The 17,688-nt window shown below is 39.9% G+C and overlaps 1 protein-coding gene across 2 annotated transcripts in view; it reads right to left on the bottom strand.

Annotated features, from left to right (window-relative positions):
* Positions 1-212: 212 nt before the first annotated feature.
* TSPAN2 (tetraspanin 2) overlaps positions 213-17,688 on the bottom strand; it is a 43,241-nt gene continuing 25,765 nt past the window's right edge. The window contains exons 4-9 of one of the 2 annotated variants that reach the window (XR_014015049.1): positions 17,209-17,283; positions 15,817-15,915; positions 14,300-14,371; positions 11,938-12,021; positions 3,834-4,031; positions 213-581 (exon numbers count right to left, since the gene is read on the bottom strand). Coding sequence is in view for 1 of the 2 variants with exons in the window: in XM_081224080.1 (XP_081080206.1) it covers positions 3,966-4,031; positions 11,938-12,021; positions 14,300-14,371; positions 15,817-15,915; positions 17,209-17,283 (396 nt within the window). In the remaining variant the exon portion in view is untranslated. Of the gene's footprint in view, positions 582-2,601; positions 4,032-11,937; positions 12,022-14,299; positions 14,372-15,816; positions 15,916-17,208; positions 17,284-17,688 lie in introns of those variants that run through there. The other variant, XM_081224080.1, reaches the window with a different exon arrangement.

Below are 17,688 nucleotides of genomic sequence, written 5' to 3'. Positions count from 1 at the left end.
TTTCAAGTGTACAAAATAGTAGTTCCAAAACAAAGTAAGAAAACAATTCTAATATTAGAATGGGTTACATCTTACAAGGCAGAGCAGGCCCAGAGAAAAATATAGGAACTGTAGCTATGGCTCTTGATATGTAGTCTTTAGATTAAAATAGAATTGGGAAATATATAAAAAACTATTCATTAATTCAGCAAACGAATGTGTTCAAATAGGTATTTGGTATCATGCAGAAGTATCTTTAGTTATACACAATTACACGTTTGATTTATAATTAACAAAAACTCATAAACATAATAATTGTAACAATAGGTAATAATATTCATTAGTGCCAGGCATGCTAGGCACTTTGTTGGTTATTTCTTTTAATTTAATTTAAATTTCTTCTATTTAATATAAGCAAAACCATCATAAATTATACAGGACAAAAACAAAAACAACACGAAAATTTTGGAAGTGTTTCTGGCATATTAGCTAAAAATTTTGTGAAATCAGCATAGATTTTGCTTTGCAACATTCAGGACATATGACTTCTATTCTTCATGTATTCCATGTCCCCAGGAGATAGCCATCTGAATAGTGGATTCCTGAAATGTATTTAGTGGTTGTTGTTAAAATGAGAAAACCAACAAAATGATTAATAACATTTTGCATTGTAGTCTTTTTACCTTTCAAAAGACACCTACATACAGTACCTTACAAGTACATTTATTTTATAGAAAAAAAAAGTCATATTGAAAGAAAATAGAAACCATTTGTCTGTCTTAAAATATACCTTAACACAAATTTGATTTTGATGAGGCCAAACTAAGATGATGTAGTTAAGTGACTAGCTTCAAGCATTCATTAGTGCTCCCTCCTAGGGGTGGGGAAAATGGGGCTGCTGAAATCAAGGGGTTACCCTTGGGGCCATGGAAACCACATTTTACCCATGACACGGTGGGGGTCTCTTCTTTTTAATCTCTGATAAACTTACTTTAGAAGGGAAAATATGCTATCTCCTTCACTGCCATCTTTCTAGGAGCCTCATTCTCACCACGTCAAACCTACTGGCACTGCTCACAGGGGAAAGGAGAGCACCTGTCATTGGTGACTGCACGGGCGGTTACACTGGCCTCTGTATCAGTGTGTAATTTTACAGGTTGTACTATGGATGACAAAGGAGCTACTCTGGGGAAAAGAGGTGTAATTCGGGTGAAACAATATTAATTGAAATATAACTATATGCAATAACTTTGTTAGAGTGTTGTTTTTAAGCCCAGCTCCTATTAGTAACACTATAGAAAGGTTACTACTCTCCTTTTTCACCATATTATTTGGGTTGATTGATAGTTAGGCATTTAGATAAGTTGAATGAGTGTGTATAAAGACATAACAGGATTTTAAGATAAATCAAACAAGAAATTCTGGTACATAGAAAATTTAATTTGAAATAACTTAAAATATTTCATCAAGAAGTTTTAATTCTGTGCCTTGGAACCATCATTTAAGAAAATCTTTGGGCCTGATCTCAAATTAGTTCAGGTAAACAGATATAATCAAAACTTTATACGTGTGTGTATATATTTGTACACATATATGTATATATGTATGTGTGTGTATATACATATATATACACACACATATACATATGTTCAAGTTATATATGTATATATATTCAAGATGCATATGTAGATTCAAGATATATATGTATATAATTCTACCCTCACTCAGAGATGAAATTCTCTAATTTTACTCATGGCACATATTTTAGAAAAATTACTCCCAAAAGTCACACTTTAATTACATATGGAACAAATCTCTACTCTTCCACTTTTAGCTAGACTTCTTTAAGGTTAATTCAGATATAGAATGAAACTCACTTTTGTTGAATCCCAGAAGATTCTGAGCTGGAAGAAACTTAAGTATGCCCTTAAGCCTGTTTCCTGTCTTCAGGCAGACAGGTGAAATAAGCCACCAAGAGAGATGGTGGCTTTTTGTTCTTTACTTAAAAAGCTCTACTTCTCAACTACCAGGGTAGAAACATCTATTTCATGAAGTGAGTTTCTTAAAATAATCTTTCTGTTAGCTACGGACGCAGCAAAGTAGCCATGCACAATTAAATTTTTGGCTTGCTTCCAGTCTGGCTTTTTTTCTAGAAATCTTCCTCCACAGTTAGTAGCAGTAGCAAGTATGGCAGGAGAAATGTGGTTCCCTATGGGAGTGAGATTACTTCAAATGGTTACGTGTTCTCAGCAAAATGTTTTGTAAAACTTTCTCGGAGTGCACACTCTCCTTTAGTGCAGACCCAAAGACTTGTGTTCTCACATGAGTATAAGCTTACTTGGGGGTTTCCAAAAGTCCCCCATACTTTCATTTTTGTGTGGTCTTTTAAAATGTAATTTAAGGGCCTCCCTGGTGGCGCAGTGGTTGGGAGTCCGCCTGCCGATGCAGGGGATACGGGTTCGTGCCCCGGTCTGGGGGGATCCCATATGCCGCGGAGCGGCTGGGCCCGTGAGCCATGGCCGCTGGGCCTGCGCATCCGGAGCCTGTGCTCCGCAACGGGAGAGGCCACAACAGTGAGAGGCCCGCGTACTGCAAAAAAAAAAAGAAAAAAAAAAAAAAAAAAAAATGTAATTTAAAAAAATCCATGATTTACTAAATGTACCAAGTTGCTATTTAAAAATGGACGTATATGTCAATTTAGATTGTAAATTTGGGATTACAATGAAGCATCAAGACCATAAAGAACACAAACATTTTATTTTTATAGGAGACTGCACAGAAGGAACATATTTCTGTTGTGTGTGTATTTTTGTTTCCTTAGCTTGTCTCTGTTGTGTGCACAAAACTAGGAGAGGATGTTTTTCTTTATTTTGGTTTGGCTAAGGATGCTCATGATATAGTATATTTTAAGTGCCGAAAACTGTAGTTCTTAATCTATAAAGAAGAATTCTCTAGGTGAATAAATAAGAAAAATACCAAAAAATTAGGAAAATATGTAAACTCAAGTTATGAGGTATTTCAAAGATACAGTGCCAGTAAAAATTCTATTTCCCACAATTTGCAACTGCCAGATCTCTTGCTTTAGTCTTTCTATGCTTACATCTGAAGAAACACAGAAAAGTTGGAGATGAAAGCTCTTTTGTGTATGTGGGGGTTACAGTAGTTCAGAGAAGAGTCAGAAAAGGAAAGTCATAAAGCAATATTTAAATGTCTTTATATAAGAACAAAAATATTTCCTTAAAAAGTTGTTAAAAGATTTTCTTTCTAGTCCTAAAAACTCTCAGTTTTATAGGGCAGGTGATTGTCTGTGTGACACCTCTTTCCAGAGCAAGATTTGTTTTGTTTTGTTTTGTTTTTTAAATACTAGGAAAGTCTGACTTAGTCAAATTAGATTTTCCAAAAGCTATATTTAGTTTTACAGATGTGTTTAGCCCTAAATTCTGGGGAGAGTATGTATATTAAAAAAAATCCCAGGAAACCCTTACACCTAACCCAAACACAGTTACTTTTAACACTGCACCATGATGTCTCAATTCCTGTAGCTTATTGCTTCCATAAACTAGAAATCCCTGAATTCTCTGTATCTAACTTCCTATGGCTAGAGTCTGAGAAACTGACCCACTATCATATTTTTTTCCTAAATAACAAAGTTTTTAAAGTTTATCAAAGCTTTTTGATCTTTTTCTGAGAGTTAAATATGTGTTTCTCTCACATAACAAGAATCAGGAATTCCCAGCAAACAGATTTCATTATGCATATACCAGAAACATGCAGATCACACATGAATATGCTTCAGTCAACATACATAGGCATTCACTCAAGGGGTAAACCAGTAATGAGCCAAACATACATACATGTGCAAATGTACAATTAACAGCAAATTATTTTAGATCCTTCGAATGTCCTTTGAATATTAAAAATGAGCCAGGAGACAGCTCCTGTGACATTTGTATGCTCTAGATTACAATTTTCATGTAGAAGAAGCTTCATATGACATCTCGTGAATTTCGTATCGCACAGCAAAGGACCATGCTGAATATCATGCCAAAGATCTGAAACAGAAGGAACCACTTATTAATGACTTTCAAATGATGAAAATTGATTTTAAAAAAGCCAGCAAACTGCTTGCATGATTAACTCAAGTTAACAAATAATTATAACCAATAATTACTGAATATAAGTGGCACTTTTATATGTACTACTTGATTATGGCTACTGGTTAAAGACTTCCGATAGCTGCTTAAAATACATTCCTATTTTGTTATTGTTAAAAAATAGCACGACTCTGCTTTAAGAAAAGGACTCTATTTCTAGCTTATAGGGCAGTTCTTAATAATTATAAAAGACTGATACACTACTGGTTTTAGAATTTTATATTTCAGGTTAATCCCAAATCTAATTTATATATATAATTTTTTTGAAATTCTGAATTTTATTTTTTTTTACACAGAAGGTTCTTATTAGTCATCCATTTTATACACATCAGTGTATACATGTCAAACCCAATCTCCCAATTCATCACACCCCTGCCCCACCCCACCACTTTCCCCCCTTGGTGTGTATACATTTGTTCTCTACATCTGTGTCTCAATTTCTGCCCTGCAAACCGGTTCATCTGTACCATTTTTCTAGGTTCCACATATATGCGTTAGTATACGGTATTTGTTTTTCTCTTTCTGACTTACTTCACTCTGTATGACAGTCTCTAGATCTATCCATGTCTCTACAAATGACCCAATTTCATTCCTTTTTATGGCTGAGTAATATTCTATTGTATATACGTACCATATCTTCTTTATCCATTCGTCTGTTGATGGGCATTTAGGTTGCTTCCATGTTCTGGCTATTGTAAATAGTGCTGCAATGAACATTGGGGTGCACGTGTCTTTTTGAATTAAGTTTTCTCTGGGTATATGCCCAGTAGTGGGATCACTGGGTCATATGCTAATTCTATTTTTAGGTTTTTAAGGAACCTCCATACTGTTCTCCATAGTGGCTGTATCAATTTACATTCCCACCAACAGTGCAAGAGGGTTCCCTTTTCTCTGCACCCTCTCCAGCATCTGTTGTTTGTAGATTTTCTGATGATGCACATTCTAACTGGTGCGAGGTGATACCTCATTGTAGTTTTGATTTGCATTTCTCTAATAATTAGTGATGTTGAGTAGCTTTTCATGTGCTTCTTGGCCAGTTGTATGTCTTCTTTGGAGAAATGTCTATTTAGGTCTTCTGCCCATTTTTGGATTGGGTTGTTTGTTTTTTCAATATTGAGCTGCATGAGCTGTTTATATATTTTGGAGATTAATCCTTTGTCCATTGATTCGTTTGCAAATATTTTTTCCCATTCTGAGGGTTGTCTTTTAATCTTGTTTGTAGTTTCCTTTGCTGTGCAAAAGCTTCTAAGTTTCATTAGGTCCCATTTGTTTATTTTTGTTTTTATTTCCATTATTCTCGGAGGTGGATCAAAAAAGACCTTGCTGTGATTTATGTCAGTGCTCTTCCTATGTTGTCCTCTAAGAGTTTGATAATATCCGGTCTTACATTTAGGTCTCTAATCCATTTTGAGTTTATTTTTGTGTATGGTGTTAGGGAGTGTTCTAATTTCATTCTTTTACATGTAGCTGTCCAGTATGGACAGAGTGGACATCCTTGTCTTGTTCCTGATCTTAGAGGAAATGCTTTCAGTTTTTAACCATTAAGAATGATGTTAGCTATAGGTTTGTAGTATATGGCTTTTATTATATTGAGGTAGGTTCCCTCTATGCCCACTTTCTGGAGAGTTTTTATCATAAATGGGTGTTGAATTTTGTCAAAAGCTTTTTCTTTTGAGGTGATCATATTGTTTTTATTCTTCAATTTGTTAATAGATGGTGTATCACATTGATTGATTTGCGTATATTGAAGAATCCTTGCATCCCTGGGATAAATCCCACTTGATCATGGTGTATGATCCTTTTAATGTGTTGTTGGATTCTGTTTGCTAGTATTTTATTGAGGAGTTTTGCATCTATATTCATCAGTGATATGGGTCTGGAATTTTCTTTTTTTGTAGTATCTTTGTCTGGTTTTGGTATCAAGGTGATGGTGGCCTCATAGAATCAGTTTGGGAGTGTTCCTTCCCCTTCAATTTTTTGGAAGAATTTGAGAAGCATGGGTATTAGCTCCTCTCAAAATATTTGATAGAATTCACCTGTGAAGCCATCTTGTCCTGGACTTTTGTTTGTTTGAAGATTTAAAATCACAGTTTCAATTTCATTACTTGTGATTGGTCTGTTCATATTTTCTATTTCTTCCTGGTTCAGTCATGGAAGGTTACACCTTTCTAAGAATTTGTCCATTTCTTCCAGGTTGTCCATTTTATTGGCATAGAATTCCTTGTAGTAGTCTCTTAGGATGCTTTGTATTTCTGCGGTGTCTGTTGTAACTTCTCCTCTTTCATTTCTAATTTTATTGATTTGAGTCCTCTCCCTCTTTTTCTTGATGAGTCTGGCTAATGGTTTATCAATTTTGTTTATCTTCTCAAAGAACCAGCTTTTAGTTTTATTGATCTTTGCTATTTTTTTCTTCATTTCTTTTTCATTTATTTCTGATCTGATCTTTATGATTTCTTTCCTTCTAGTAACTTTGGGTTTTGTTTGTTCTTCTTTCTCTAGTGCCTTTAGGTGTAAGGTTAGATTGTTTATTTGAGACTTTTCTTGTGTCTTGAGGTAGGCTTGTATTGCTATAAACTTCCCTCTTAGAACTGCTTTTGCTGCATCCCATAGGTTTTGGATGGTCGTGTTTTCCTTGTCATTTGTCTCTAGGTATTTTTTTATTTCCTCTTTGATTTCTTCAGTCATCTCTTGGTTATTTAGTAACGTAAAGTTTAGCCTCCATGTGTTTGTGTTTTTTACATTTTTTCCCTGTAATTGATTTCTAATCTCATAGTGCTGTGGTCAGAAAATATGCTTGATATGATTTCAATTTTCTTAAATTTACCAAGGCTTGATTTGTGACTCAAGATGTGATCAATCCTGGAGAATGTTACATGTGCTGCTGTTTTTGGATGGAATGTCCTATAAATATCAATTAAATCTACCTGGTCTATTGTGTCACTTAAAGCTTCTGTTTCCTTATTAATTTTCTGTCTGGATGATCTGTCCATTGGTGTAAGTGAGGTGTTAAAGTCCCCCACTATTATCATGTTACTGTTGATTTCCTCCTTTATAGCTGTCAGCAGTTGCCTTATGTATTGAGGTGCTCCTATGTTGGGTGCATATATATTTATAATTGCTATATCTTCTTCTCAGATTGATCCCTTGATCATTATGTAGTGTCCTTCTTTGTCTCTTGTAACATTCTTTATTTTAAAGTCTATTTTATCTGATATGAGTATTGCTACTCTAGCGTTCTTTTGGTTTCCATTTGCATGGAATATCTTTTTCCATCCCCTCACTTTCAGTCTGTATGTATCCCTAGGTCTGAAATGAGTCTCTTGTAGACAGCATATATGTGGGTCTTGTTTTTGTATCCATTCAGCAAGCCTGGGTCTTTTGGTTGGAGCATTTAATCCATTCACATTTAAGGCAATTATCTATATGTATGTTCCTATTACCATTTTCTTAATTGTTATGGGTTTGTTTTTGTAGGTGCTTTTCTTCTTTTGTGTTTCCCACTTAGAGAAGTTCCTTTAGCATTTGTTGTAGAGCTGGTTTGGTGGTGCTGAATTCTCTTAGCTTTTGCTTGTCTGTAAAGCTTTTGATTTCTCCATCGAATCTGAATGAGATCCTTGCCAGGTAGAGTAATCTTGGTTGTAGGTTCTTCCTCTTCATTACTTTAAATATGTCATGCCACTCCCTTCTGGCTTGTAGAGTTTCTGCTAAGAAATCAGCTGTTAATTTTATGGGAGTTCCCTTGTATGTTATTTGTCATTTTTCCCTTGTTACTTTCAATAATTTTTCTTTGTCTTTAATTTTTGTCAGTTTGATTACTATGTGTCTCGGCATGTTTCTCCTTGGGTTTATCCTGCCTGGGACTCTCTGCACTTCCTGGACTTGGGTGGCTATTTCCTTTCCCAATTCCCATGGAATTTTTCGACTGTAATCTCTTCAAATATTTTCTCGGGTCCTTTCTCTCTCTCTTCTCCTCCTGGGACCCCTATAATGCGAATGTTGTTGCATTTAATGTTGTCCCAGAGGTCTCTTAGGCTGTCTTCATTTCTTTTCATTCTTTTTTCTTTATTCTGTTCTGCAGCAGTGAATTCTACCATTCTGTCTTCCAGGTCATTTATCCGTTCTTCTGCCTCAGTTATTCTGCTATTGATTCCTTCAAGTGCAGTTTTCATTTCAGTTACTGTATTGTTCATCTCTGTTTGCTTGTTCTTTAATCCTTCTAGGTGTTTGTTCTTTAATTCTTCTAGGTCTTTGTTAAACATTTCTTGCATCTTCTCAGTCTTTGCCTCCATTCTTCTTCTGAGGTCCTGGATCATCTTCACTATCATTATTCTGAATTCTTTTTCTGGAAGGTTGCCTATCTCCACTTCATTTAGTTGTTTTTCTGGGGTTTTATCTTGTTCCTTTATCTGGTACATAGCCCTCTGCCTTTTCGTCTTCTGTATCTTTCTGTGAATGTGGTTTTTGTTCCACAGGCTGCAGGATTGTAGTTCTTCTTGCTTCTGCTGTCTGCCCTCTGGTGGATGAGGCTATCTAAGAGGCTTGTGCAAGTCTCCTGATGGGAGGGACTGGTGGGTAGGTAGAGCTTGGTATTGCTCTGGTGGGCAGAGCTCAGTAAAACTTTAATCTGCTTGTCTGCTGATGGGTGGGGCTGGGTTCCCTCCCTGTTGGTTGTTTGGCCTGAGGTGACCCAATACTGGAGCCTACCCAGCTCTTTGGTGGGGCTAATGGCGGACTCTGGGAGGGCTCATGCCAAGGAGTACTTCCCAGAACTTCTGCTGCCAATGTCCTTGTCCTCACGGTGAGCCACAGCCACCCCCTGCCTCTGCAGGAGACCCTCCAACACTAGCAGGTAGGTCTGGTTCAGTCTCCTATGGGGTCACTGCTCCTTCCCCTGGGTCCCAATGTGCACACTACTTTGTGTGTGCCCTCCAAGAGTGGAGTCTCTGTTTACCCCAGTCCTGTTGAAGTTCTGCAATGAAATCCCGCTAGTCTTCAAAGTCTGATTCTCTAGGAATTCCTTCTCCCATTGCCGGGCTGCCAGGTTGGGAAGCCTGACGTGGGGCTCAGAACCTTCACTCCAGTGCGTGGACTTCTGTGGTATAAGTGTTCTCCAGTTTGTGAGTCACCCACCCAGCAGTTATGGGATTTGATTTTACTGTGACTGCGCCCCTACTACCATCTCATTGTAGCTTCTCCTTTGTCTTTGGATGTGGGGTATCTTTTTTGGTGAGTTCCAGTGTCTCCTGTCAATGGCTGTTCAGCAGTTTGTTGTGATTCCAGTGCTCTTGCAAGAGGGGGTGAGTGCATGTCCTTCTACTCCACCATCTTGAACCAATCTCTCTCATTTATATTTTTATTTTGGAAAATGTGTTTGTAACCACTTGTTGTTTAAATACACTTGTGGTCTAAATAGTTTTCTATTGCTGGCAAAGCTTTGAATTTTTGCAACAGCGACCACATATTAAAAAGTGGAGCATCTCTTCATTCCCAGTCCATTTTATTTTATTTTATTTTTTGCGTTACGCGGGCCTCTCACTGTTGTGGCCTCTCCCGTTGTGGAGCACAGGCTCCGGAAGCGCAGGCTCAGCAGCCATGGCTCATGGGCCTAGCCGATCCGCAGCATGTGGGATCTTCCTGGACTGGGGCACGAACCCGTGTCCCCTGCATCAGCAGGCAGACTCTCAACCACTGTGCCACCAGGGAAGCCCCCCAGTCCATTTTTAAGTGTACATGATGCTTTATTATTTAACTCAATAATTTTACCAAAGCATAAGTTGAGGTGTTTGTACTATGGTATTACTGACATCTTCTACCACTTGGATGCTTCTTTGAAAAGCCAAATATTTAACAAAATTAATAGCTACTTAAATGGTTTGAATAGAAGGCCGCCAAAAAATCCTTCTTGTCCTCAATTACTTCTCCTATTAATTTTGCAGAGCCTATGATATGTTATCTGTAGGTGCGTTGTTCATAGACTACTATCAATGTTTGTTCAAAGAAATCAGTACCATAACTCTCTGATTCTCTCCTCAATCCCATCCTACATTAGACTAGGATCTGTAAATGCTGAATTTAAAAAGGCATGTGTTATCAATTATTGGAAGGGAAGGGGCAGACTTAAGGGTATAGCTGGGATCAGGGCTCCAAGCTTCTGGCTGACAGAACTCAGTATCAGTGTGTGGCAGGGGAGACACCTAATGGACATTTTGTTAACTGATTATATTGTGAAACTCTTACCTTATGAAGAAAAGAATTAAAGAAGAAACTTTGGGCGTTTCTTCTGAGTCAAGATGGCCAACACAGGGCCTTCCCCTTTTCCGTGGTTGTAAGGTTGGATGCAACTCCTGCTTAGACCTCGTTGTACCTAAAGGGATCCCCTCAGAAAGAAACTCATCCTGCCACTGTCATGAGTCAGGGGTGACCACTTCTAGAATGCTCATTCCTTGAGATTGTAGAATTGTTGGGAGGGTCTATTTGATAACTCTGTTAATGCAGGACATTTTCAAATATTCTGCCTCAGAATTGTCCTTGGGAAGCCGCAGACTGGCCATCAGGCTAGCCCCAGGGTGGGTGGGGAGGCCCTGAGAGAAGTCCCTGGATTGGGAAGTCCTCAGCATAGTATTTTCACCCACTGCCCCAGCCCTTTGTGCTCTAAATACAGAAAGGAGGGAAGATGATTGTGTCCCCTGAGAACTGCCAATTCATTGATTTCCTCACAATTCCATTGCCCCTGCCTCAGCTTAGGCCATAAATTAATCTACATAGGAGGGCTAGAGGGTAAGTACTATCTTAGCATTAGCTATTATCACTCAGCCCCGGACAATGGGAATCACCTCTTTATGGGCTTACCTGACTCCAATCTTACTTCCCTCCAACTTTATCTCCATACTGCACTACAGGTCCTTCCAAACCTGGGTGGCTCCCCTCTACCTTAAGGATAAAGCCCAACCTATCAAAAAGTCACACAAAGAACACAATTATGTGGACACTCATAACCCTCTCCAGTGTCATCTCTTGCTACACTTACCATAGCCTTCTGCCCCTATGAACTCTTTCACACTCTTCTTTTGTACTTTAGAAGTACTGAGCTACCTACAGGTGCAAGTATGCACTATGCTTCACACTTCCATATATAGTTTGCCTGGATTCTGGGTTTGGGAACACTCAGATTCTATGTAGAGCTAGCATTTATTGAGTGCTATGTTCCAGACCCTTTATATGAATTAATTCCTAATAATACTTTATATGTATTATCCCACTTAATTGTCACAACAACTTTCTGAGGTTGGTATATTAAAATCCCTATTTTTCAGATGAGGGAATTGAGACATAGAGAAATTAAGAAACTTTCCAGTGATCCCAGGGTTTGTAAGTAGTGGAGCTAGCAGTTGAATCCAGATAGTGTGATGCCAGAGTTTGCACTGTTAATCACTACACTGTGCTACCTCTGCAAATCATAGGTGAGAGAGTTTAATCTATGTTATCTTAAATATCTAACAAAGGAAGAGACCCAGAATTAAAAATCACTCGTCTAGTTTAAGCTTGGTGACTTTAAAATGGGAAGGTATTGCAATGATAAACTCAAAGTCATAATTAGCTTAAAATTGAAATTTGTATCATATTTGAGAGAACTAAGTATTGATGTATCTAATTAGCTTTGTTCTTAGATATTCTGTCAAAAACATCTTTGTCTTTTATGAAAAATCTCTCCTAAGATACTGCCATAGCACACTTGAAGAGAAATAACATACAAAAGTTCAAGGCTTCTTAGGGGTCAAAGAGGTATGTTCTGGAACTTTCTTACCGTGAGACCTGCGATTCCAATACCGACAATTCCGATGAGCTGGAGCTTAACACTGATTATGCTCTCAATTTCATCAATGCAATTCTGTTTTGGAAAAGAAAAAGTCAGGAATAACAGCTGATGGTATGTGTGAATCATCACCCTGATCCAATCCTTTCCTTCTCTACAGAGCATCCTGTGAGAGTTAACCCATGTCCGCTTCTGTTCATATTTAAACCATTCCTCCCAGATATCACTCTGATAACTTTAAAGCAAAAATGTTGTTGGGGGAAAAAGTGATAATACTCTCCTTTTGGTGGAATTTTCCTATTTAGGCCAATGGCTGCTTCAAAGCCCTGAAATCTGGCTGGATGAAGCTATTCTGGGACCTGAGGCATTAAAAATTTGGGGCCTCTTCTTACTTTCAGCAAATAAAAAAAAAGTAAAATATCCCCAAAATAATAGCCCCTTGCTTTTGGATTGTCATTTATAGTTTAAAAGACTTTCTACATACTTAGTCCAATGTACTATGCAAGATAGGCATCACCTAGTAAGAAGCTATAAAGTCTGTATAGGTTCAAATTTAACAAAGGAAAGCCAAGTGTCGGGGGCTGGAGGACTGTTCTCCTCTATGGTGACTGGGCTGGGTGGCCCTATTCTTTCATCTGTGTCCCATAGAGACTTGTGCAGTGTAGGTCCAAAGAACCTTCACGGATGGAGGAATATTGGACAGGGGGCAGAACAGATCACTTGTAATTGCAATTAGTTTCTCCAACTTCTACTTGGTCCTCTTAAATACAGAGGTATTCTCTCAACCCAATTTTGTCCTTAGGCTGCCCAGGTCCTTTTACTTGTCAGTGGTCATCTCTCTCTGATATCCACCTAAGCTATATGAAACTCTTACTGCTATCCTCACATCTCCTGTCATACTTCATTCATTCATCATTCATTCATTCAACAAATATTTCTTGAGCATCTGCCTTGCATTTAGTCACCAGAATGGCATGGTGGATATGGAGAAAATAAGACATGGTTACTTTTGCCCTCAGGGAGCTCATAGTTTAGAGGAGGACACAGACTCACAAAAATAATTACAATACATTCTGGTAAAAGTTGAGAACCACTGCTCTAGATAGTGGCTCCCTTACTTATTGGAGTCAAGCCATAGAAATTCTTCCAACCTTCCTCACCTGCACCTATAAACTTACACACTCCATTCATCCGGTGGCAGGTACTGCTGTAGGCAGTGAGCATGCAGATGAGAAAGGCACACTGCTTCTTACTTCCTTCTCATTAAAGCCAAAGAAGTGCCCTGCTCTGTTGAAAGCCAACACCTTTACTGGCTCTGGATATTATTCTCTCATCTCCTCAGGAAGCCTGTGCTGTCACTTACCTCCTTTCCTTCCTACACACTCAGCCTCTCCTTCTCTGTAGCCAAGCAGGCATCTGAAGTCTTAGCTTCCTCCCTTTCACTCCCCACTCACACCCAGTCAGTCACCTGTGCCTGTTGATTCTACCCCTGGACGTCTCTGTATCTGTCGCTTCCTCTCCCTCCCCACGGTATGTGACTTGCTCTAGCTCTTCATCCTCTCTCACCAGGAAAAACATAAGTGCCACCTAAGCAGCCTCCCTCCATTGGTCTCCAGCCTTCTGTTCTACCAGTCACACCCAGCAGCCTGAGTGCTCTTTCTACAGTGCAAAACGGATCATGTTAATCCTCTGCTAAAAGCAACGGCTTCTCCAAACTTCCAGGTATAAAACCATGCCATTGCCTGCCTTTTCAAAAATGTCCCTCACCATTCCCTCTGGACTCCCTATTCTCCTTCAGTCCTGGAGTTTCATGCTTCTGTTCTTGCTGCTTTCTGGGCCTGGAATGACCTTCCTTTGTCAAAACTTGGCTCAAGGATCCATCCTCTGCAAGCTTTCCTGACTCCACTGTATTCTGTACAGATACTGTGCTCTGCTGAGCATCAGCTCCCTTGACTAGTCTGTGAGGCCACTGAGGCAGGGACCGTGTGTTTTTCACCTTAGAGTTTCCAGAACCTGGCATAGTGCCTGCCACGCAGCACTTAATAAAGGAAGCATTTATCAGTGCGATGACACCCATGGAAGGGTACAGGGCAACATCCTTAGGGTGCATACCTCTGGTCCTGGTGAGCTTAATTAATGCCACTGCATTTGCATCATTACTGGCAAGTCAGCACACCATTATTCCTCAGGGTACCAGGAGACTGGGACTCATCATTGCTTCACTTATTCTGCATAGAATAAAGCTGAGGCTAGAAGCCACTGGCAGAGGGCCTCCCAGAATCACCCCTCCACCCCGAGGGCAAGAACCATCTTAACACCACAGGCAGGATAGGAACCTGGTAGAGAAGCTTACCTTGTGTCCTAGGAGCTCCTTTGGGCAGGTCGGTTGGACCTGTTCAGAGCTTTCTTTTCCACAGCACTGAAACTAGAGAGTCAGAAAAGAGCTTTTAGGACAAGGAGGGAGAAGCTGAAGCTACAAGTCCAGGTATCACTGCTAAGGACTGGGTGTGCTGAGGCCGCAAAACAGCTCTGAGGCCTGACACTACAACCTAGTGGCCATTCTGGAGACAGTATGAAGAGTCACATAGTCATGCTAGCAAAGCAAGAAACGACTTCACCAAATTTGTCCAAGTTTTATGACAGGAGGTGACTGAAGGCAATCCAAACAAGGCAAGAAGCTAGTTGACAGTGCCTGTGTAAATTGCTGATTTTTAGGCAGGAGTTGGGTCTTTAGATTCTTCCTTTCAGCCTTGCTGAATAGCTAAAGTTTTATGAGCTTCAGGAAAGGCTCATTATCTGAGGAGAGCCTGGGACGGACAGGAGAAGTGGCCACAGTAAACCCCAGGGGCTAAAAGACTGGGGCTTGAATACTGGCCAGCCAACAGCTGTCCTGCCTTAGGGCTGCCCTTCAAAGACAAAGGAACCTGTGTGCTGTCTGATGTTCCTGGGGCAGCTGAAGCTGAACAGGATAAATGGTTGGCACCTTCCAGGACAGACCTGTGACAGACAAGCCCCTGGCCAGGGGCTTCCCTGGTGGTGCAGTGGTTGGGAGTCCGCCTGCCGGTGCAGGGGACGCGGGTTCGTGCCCCCAGTCTGGGAGGATCCCACATGCCGCGGAGCGGCTGGGCCCGTGAGCCATGGCCGCTGAGCCTGAGTGTCTGGAGCCTGTGCTCCTCAGCGGGAGAGGCCACAGCGGTGAAAGGCCCGCGTACCGCAAAAAAAAAAAACACCTGGCCAGGAGTTCATAGAGTTCATAGCTAGTTCTCCATATGACAGTGGTTGAGAAATCAGGACGACACTGGCCTGGCCCATCTCCCCCAGGGAGCCTTCCTTGATTAACTGCCTGGAGCTGAGCACACTGCACTGACAGCACGTTCTCACAGGAGGTCCCGGGAGAAAAGAAGCATGCCTGTCTCATGTGCCCCTTCATTTTACAACTGAGGGCGCTGAGTGAGGATCAGGAAGGCAAGGAACATGCTCCAGGTCACAAAGCTGTTCCATGGCACAGCTGCAGCTAGAGATAAGCTCTTCTGACTTGAAGGTCACAGTTGTTTCTGTTACACCACAAGGCCAGTCTTGAGAGAACCTGATATTTACTTGGGCGGCTTTCTCGATGTTCTTATTTGTGTGTGCTCTTTTGTCTCTTTGGGTGCATGTCCTGACTTCCTTCTGTCGACTCTGTGTTATGCCTCTTTCTCTTCTAGGTTCTACACATAATGCAAACCGTGGCTCCCACGAAGGCAGACATATAGTGCTGTTGCCTGGCTTCACTCAATTTATTTTTATTTTTGATCTAGGTGATTAGAGAGAACCTGGCTCATGTATAATCTTTAGAAGATTCAATTTTAAGGAAGAAGTAAAGTCACTTACTGTTGAGTGGAAGGTGATGAGAGTCCCATTTCCCTTTTCCCTGTCTCTAAGGTAATCGTTATAAGCTTCTTCATACATGGTCTGAACATGTCGTATAGCCTGAAAAAAATACCAGGAAAACAAGAGGACGTGAGTGAGAAGTTTCAAACGTTCCCCTTTCATCAAGAAAAAGCCCCTCTTCCTTACCTTTCAAAAATATGGCGTTTCCATATGTTTATCTGGATTTAAGGGTAATTCTGCCTATATGGAACAGATTATAGATTCTGGAGTTTCTAATATGCTTCTGAAGATGGAAGGATAGATTAACCAAGAACAATTTTCATAGACTAGAAAGATTTCTTAGAGTGGAGGTTCTCAACCTTGAATGGACATCAGCAACAGGTGAACCCCAGATTCCTGGGCCCCAGCCAGGTGATTCTGGTGCACAGCCAGGGTAGAAACCTATGCATTCTTGGGACTCCATTGTTTACAAGTACTCAAGTCTTTTCATGGCATGGTTTAAAAGGTGTTCACGACCAAGGAAAACTGTTTCAGCATTCAAATATCATAGAAAATGTAGAGAATGCTTTTTCTACTATAATTGCATGTTATCCCCAAATCCATAGGCTCTCAAGAAGTCATAAGATCCAATCCCTCTAACCTACAAATATAACCAGCTACTTTAGAAAAATTCCAGAGGAGGTGACATTTACTTATTCTACATGTTTACTGTTTTTAAAATCTAAAATAAGTTCATAAACACAATATTGATGGCACATGAATTTATGTAAAATACAGTAAACTTAAGATTCCATTCTTCCTCCTTTTCCATTTCACTCCTCTCTTCCCCACTGCATATTTACACCTAAAAAGGCCCCTTCCTCTGTGGATTCTCCTGATAACCTATTCTGCTCACCTACAGTTTGAGCAAAAATCTTAACAAACTGGCTTTATCGGCACACAGGAGGCTGGCTATAGTCTTTGAGGATGACCTGGCCTCTGCCCAGGCCAAACCCTAAGAACAAAGGACAGGCTAACAAGGGATGAGAATGCGTGTTCTTCCCCATCCTTCTTTCTCATATCTGCAATCTAACTCCTCCCACATTCCAAACGGGATCATCTTAAATTAGAGATCCTTTTGTTACAGAAAAACATAGGCCCCTCTATATATCTAATGAAAGCTATGAACTATCTCCCCAGAAATATGTGTGCACCTATATGCACACACACACATACACACATATGCTAAAGCCCACACCACACTCCTAGGTTAAAAAGTTGTGCATAAACGATTATTGTGGGGGTTATTTGGCTTTGGAATATCACTGTGGGTACCAATATTCTCATGACCTTTGCCATAAAGAGAGCACTTTAACCGTCGTTAAAAAACAATTATAAGTAATATTTACTTACTACATCCTTGCCTATAAAAGCAAATACTCCAGTGGTTATTTCAGCAGCAAATATCACCAATAGGCAGGTAAAAAACTGTAGAGGAGAGAAAATACTAACTTCATTAATTCAGTACCTTTTCAGTTTACTTAACCTCTTTGACTCTAGTTCCTTTTAAAAACACTAGGCAAGGTTATTAGTTTGAAGAGATCTAGCAGGAAGCATTTGGCCCCTTAGTTCATTCATAGTTTGTTCACACATTCATTCACTCATTAATTCATTCAGCAATTGTTTATTGAGCATTTGCTCTGTGCCAGGTACTGTCCTTGATGCTGGGTATACAGTGGTGAATAAGATAAGATCTCAGTGCCTCTGCTCTCAGGGACCTTATAGTAGAGAGAGGAGGATATGATAAATGAGTAAGCAATAAAAGAGTAAGTTAATTTCAGAGAGTGATATAGAAATCCCACAACCTAGAACAGTGCCCGGCACCCATGTTCA

This window comes from Mesoplodon bidens (genome assembly GCF_964165515.1).
Source record: "Mesoplodon bidens genome assembly, chromosome: 2".
NCBI classification, from domain to species: Eukaryota; Metazoa; Chordata; class Mammalia; order Artiodactyla; family Ziphiidae; genus Mesoplodon; species Mesoplodon bidens.
This window is presented reverse-complemented; position numbering and strand designations above follow the sequence as displayed.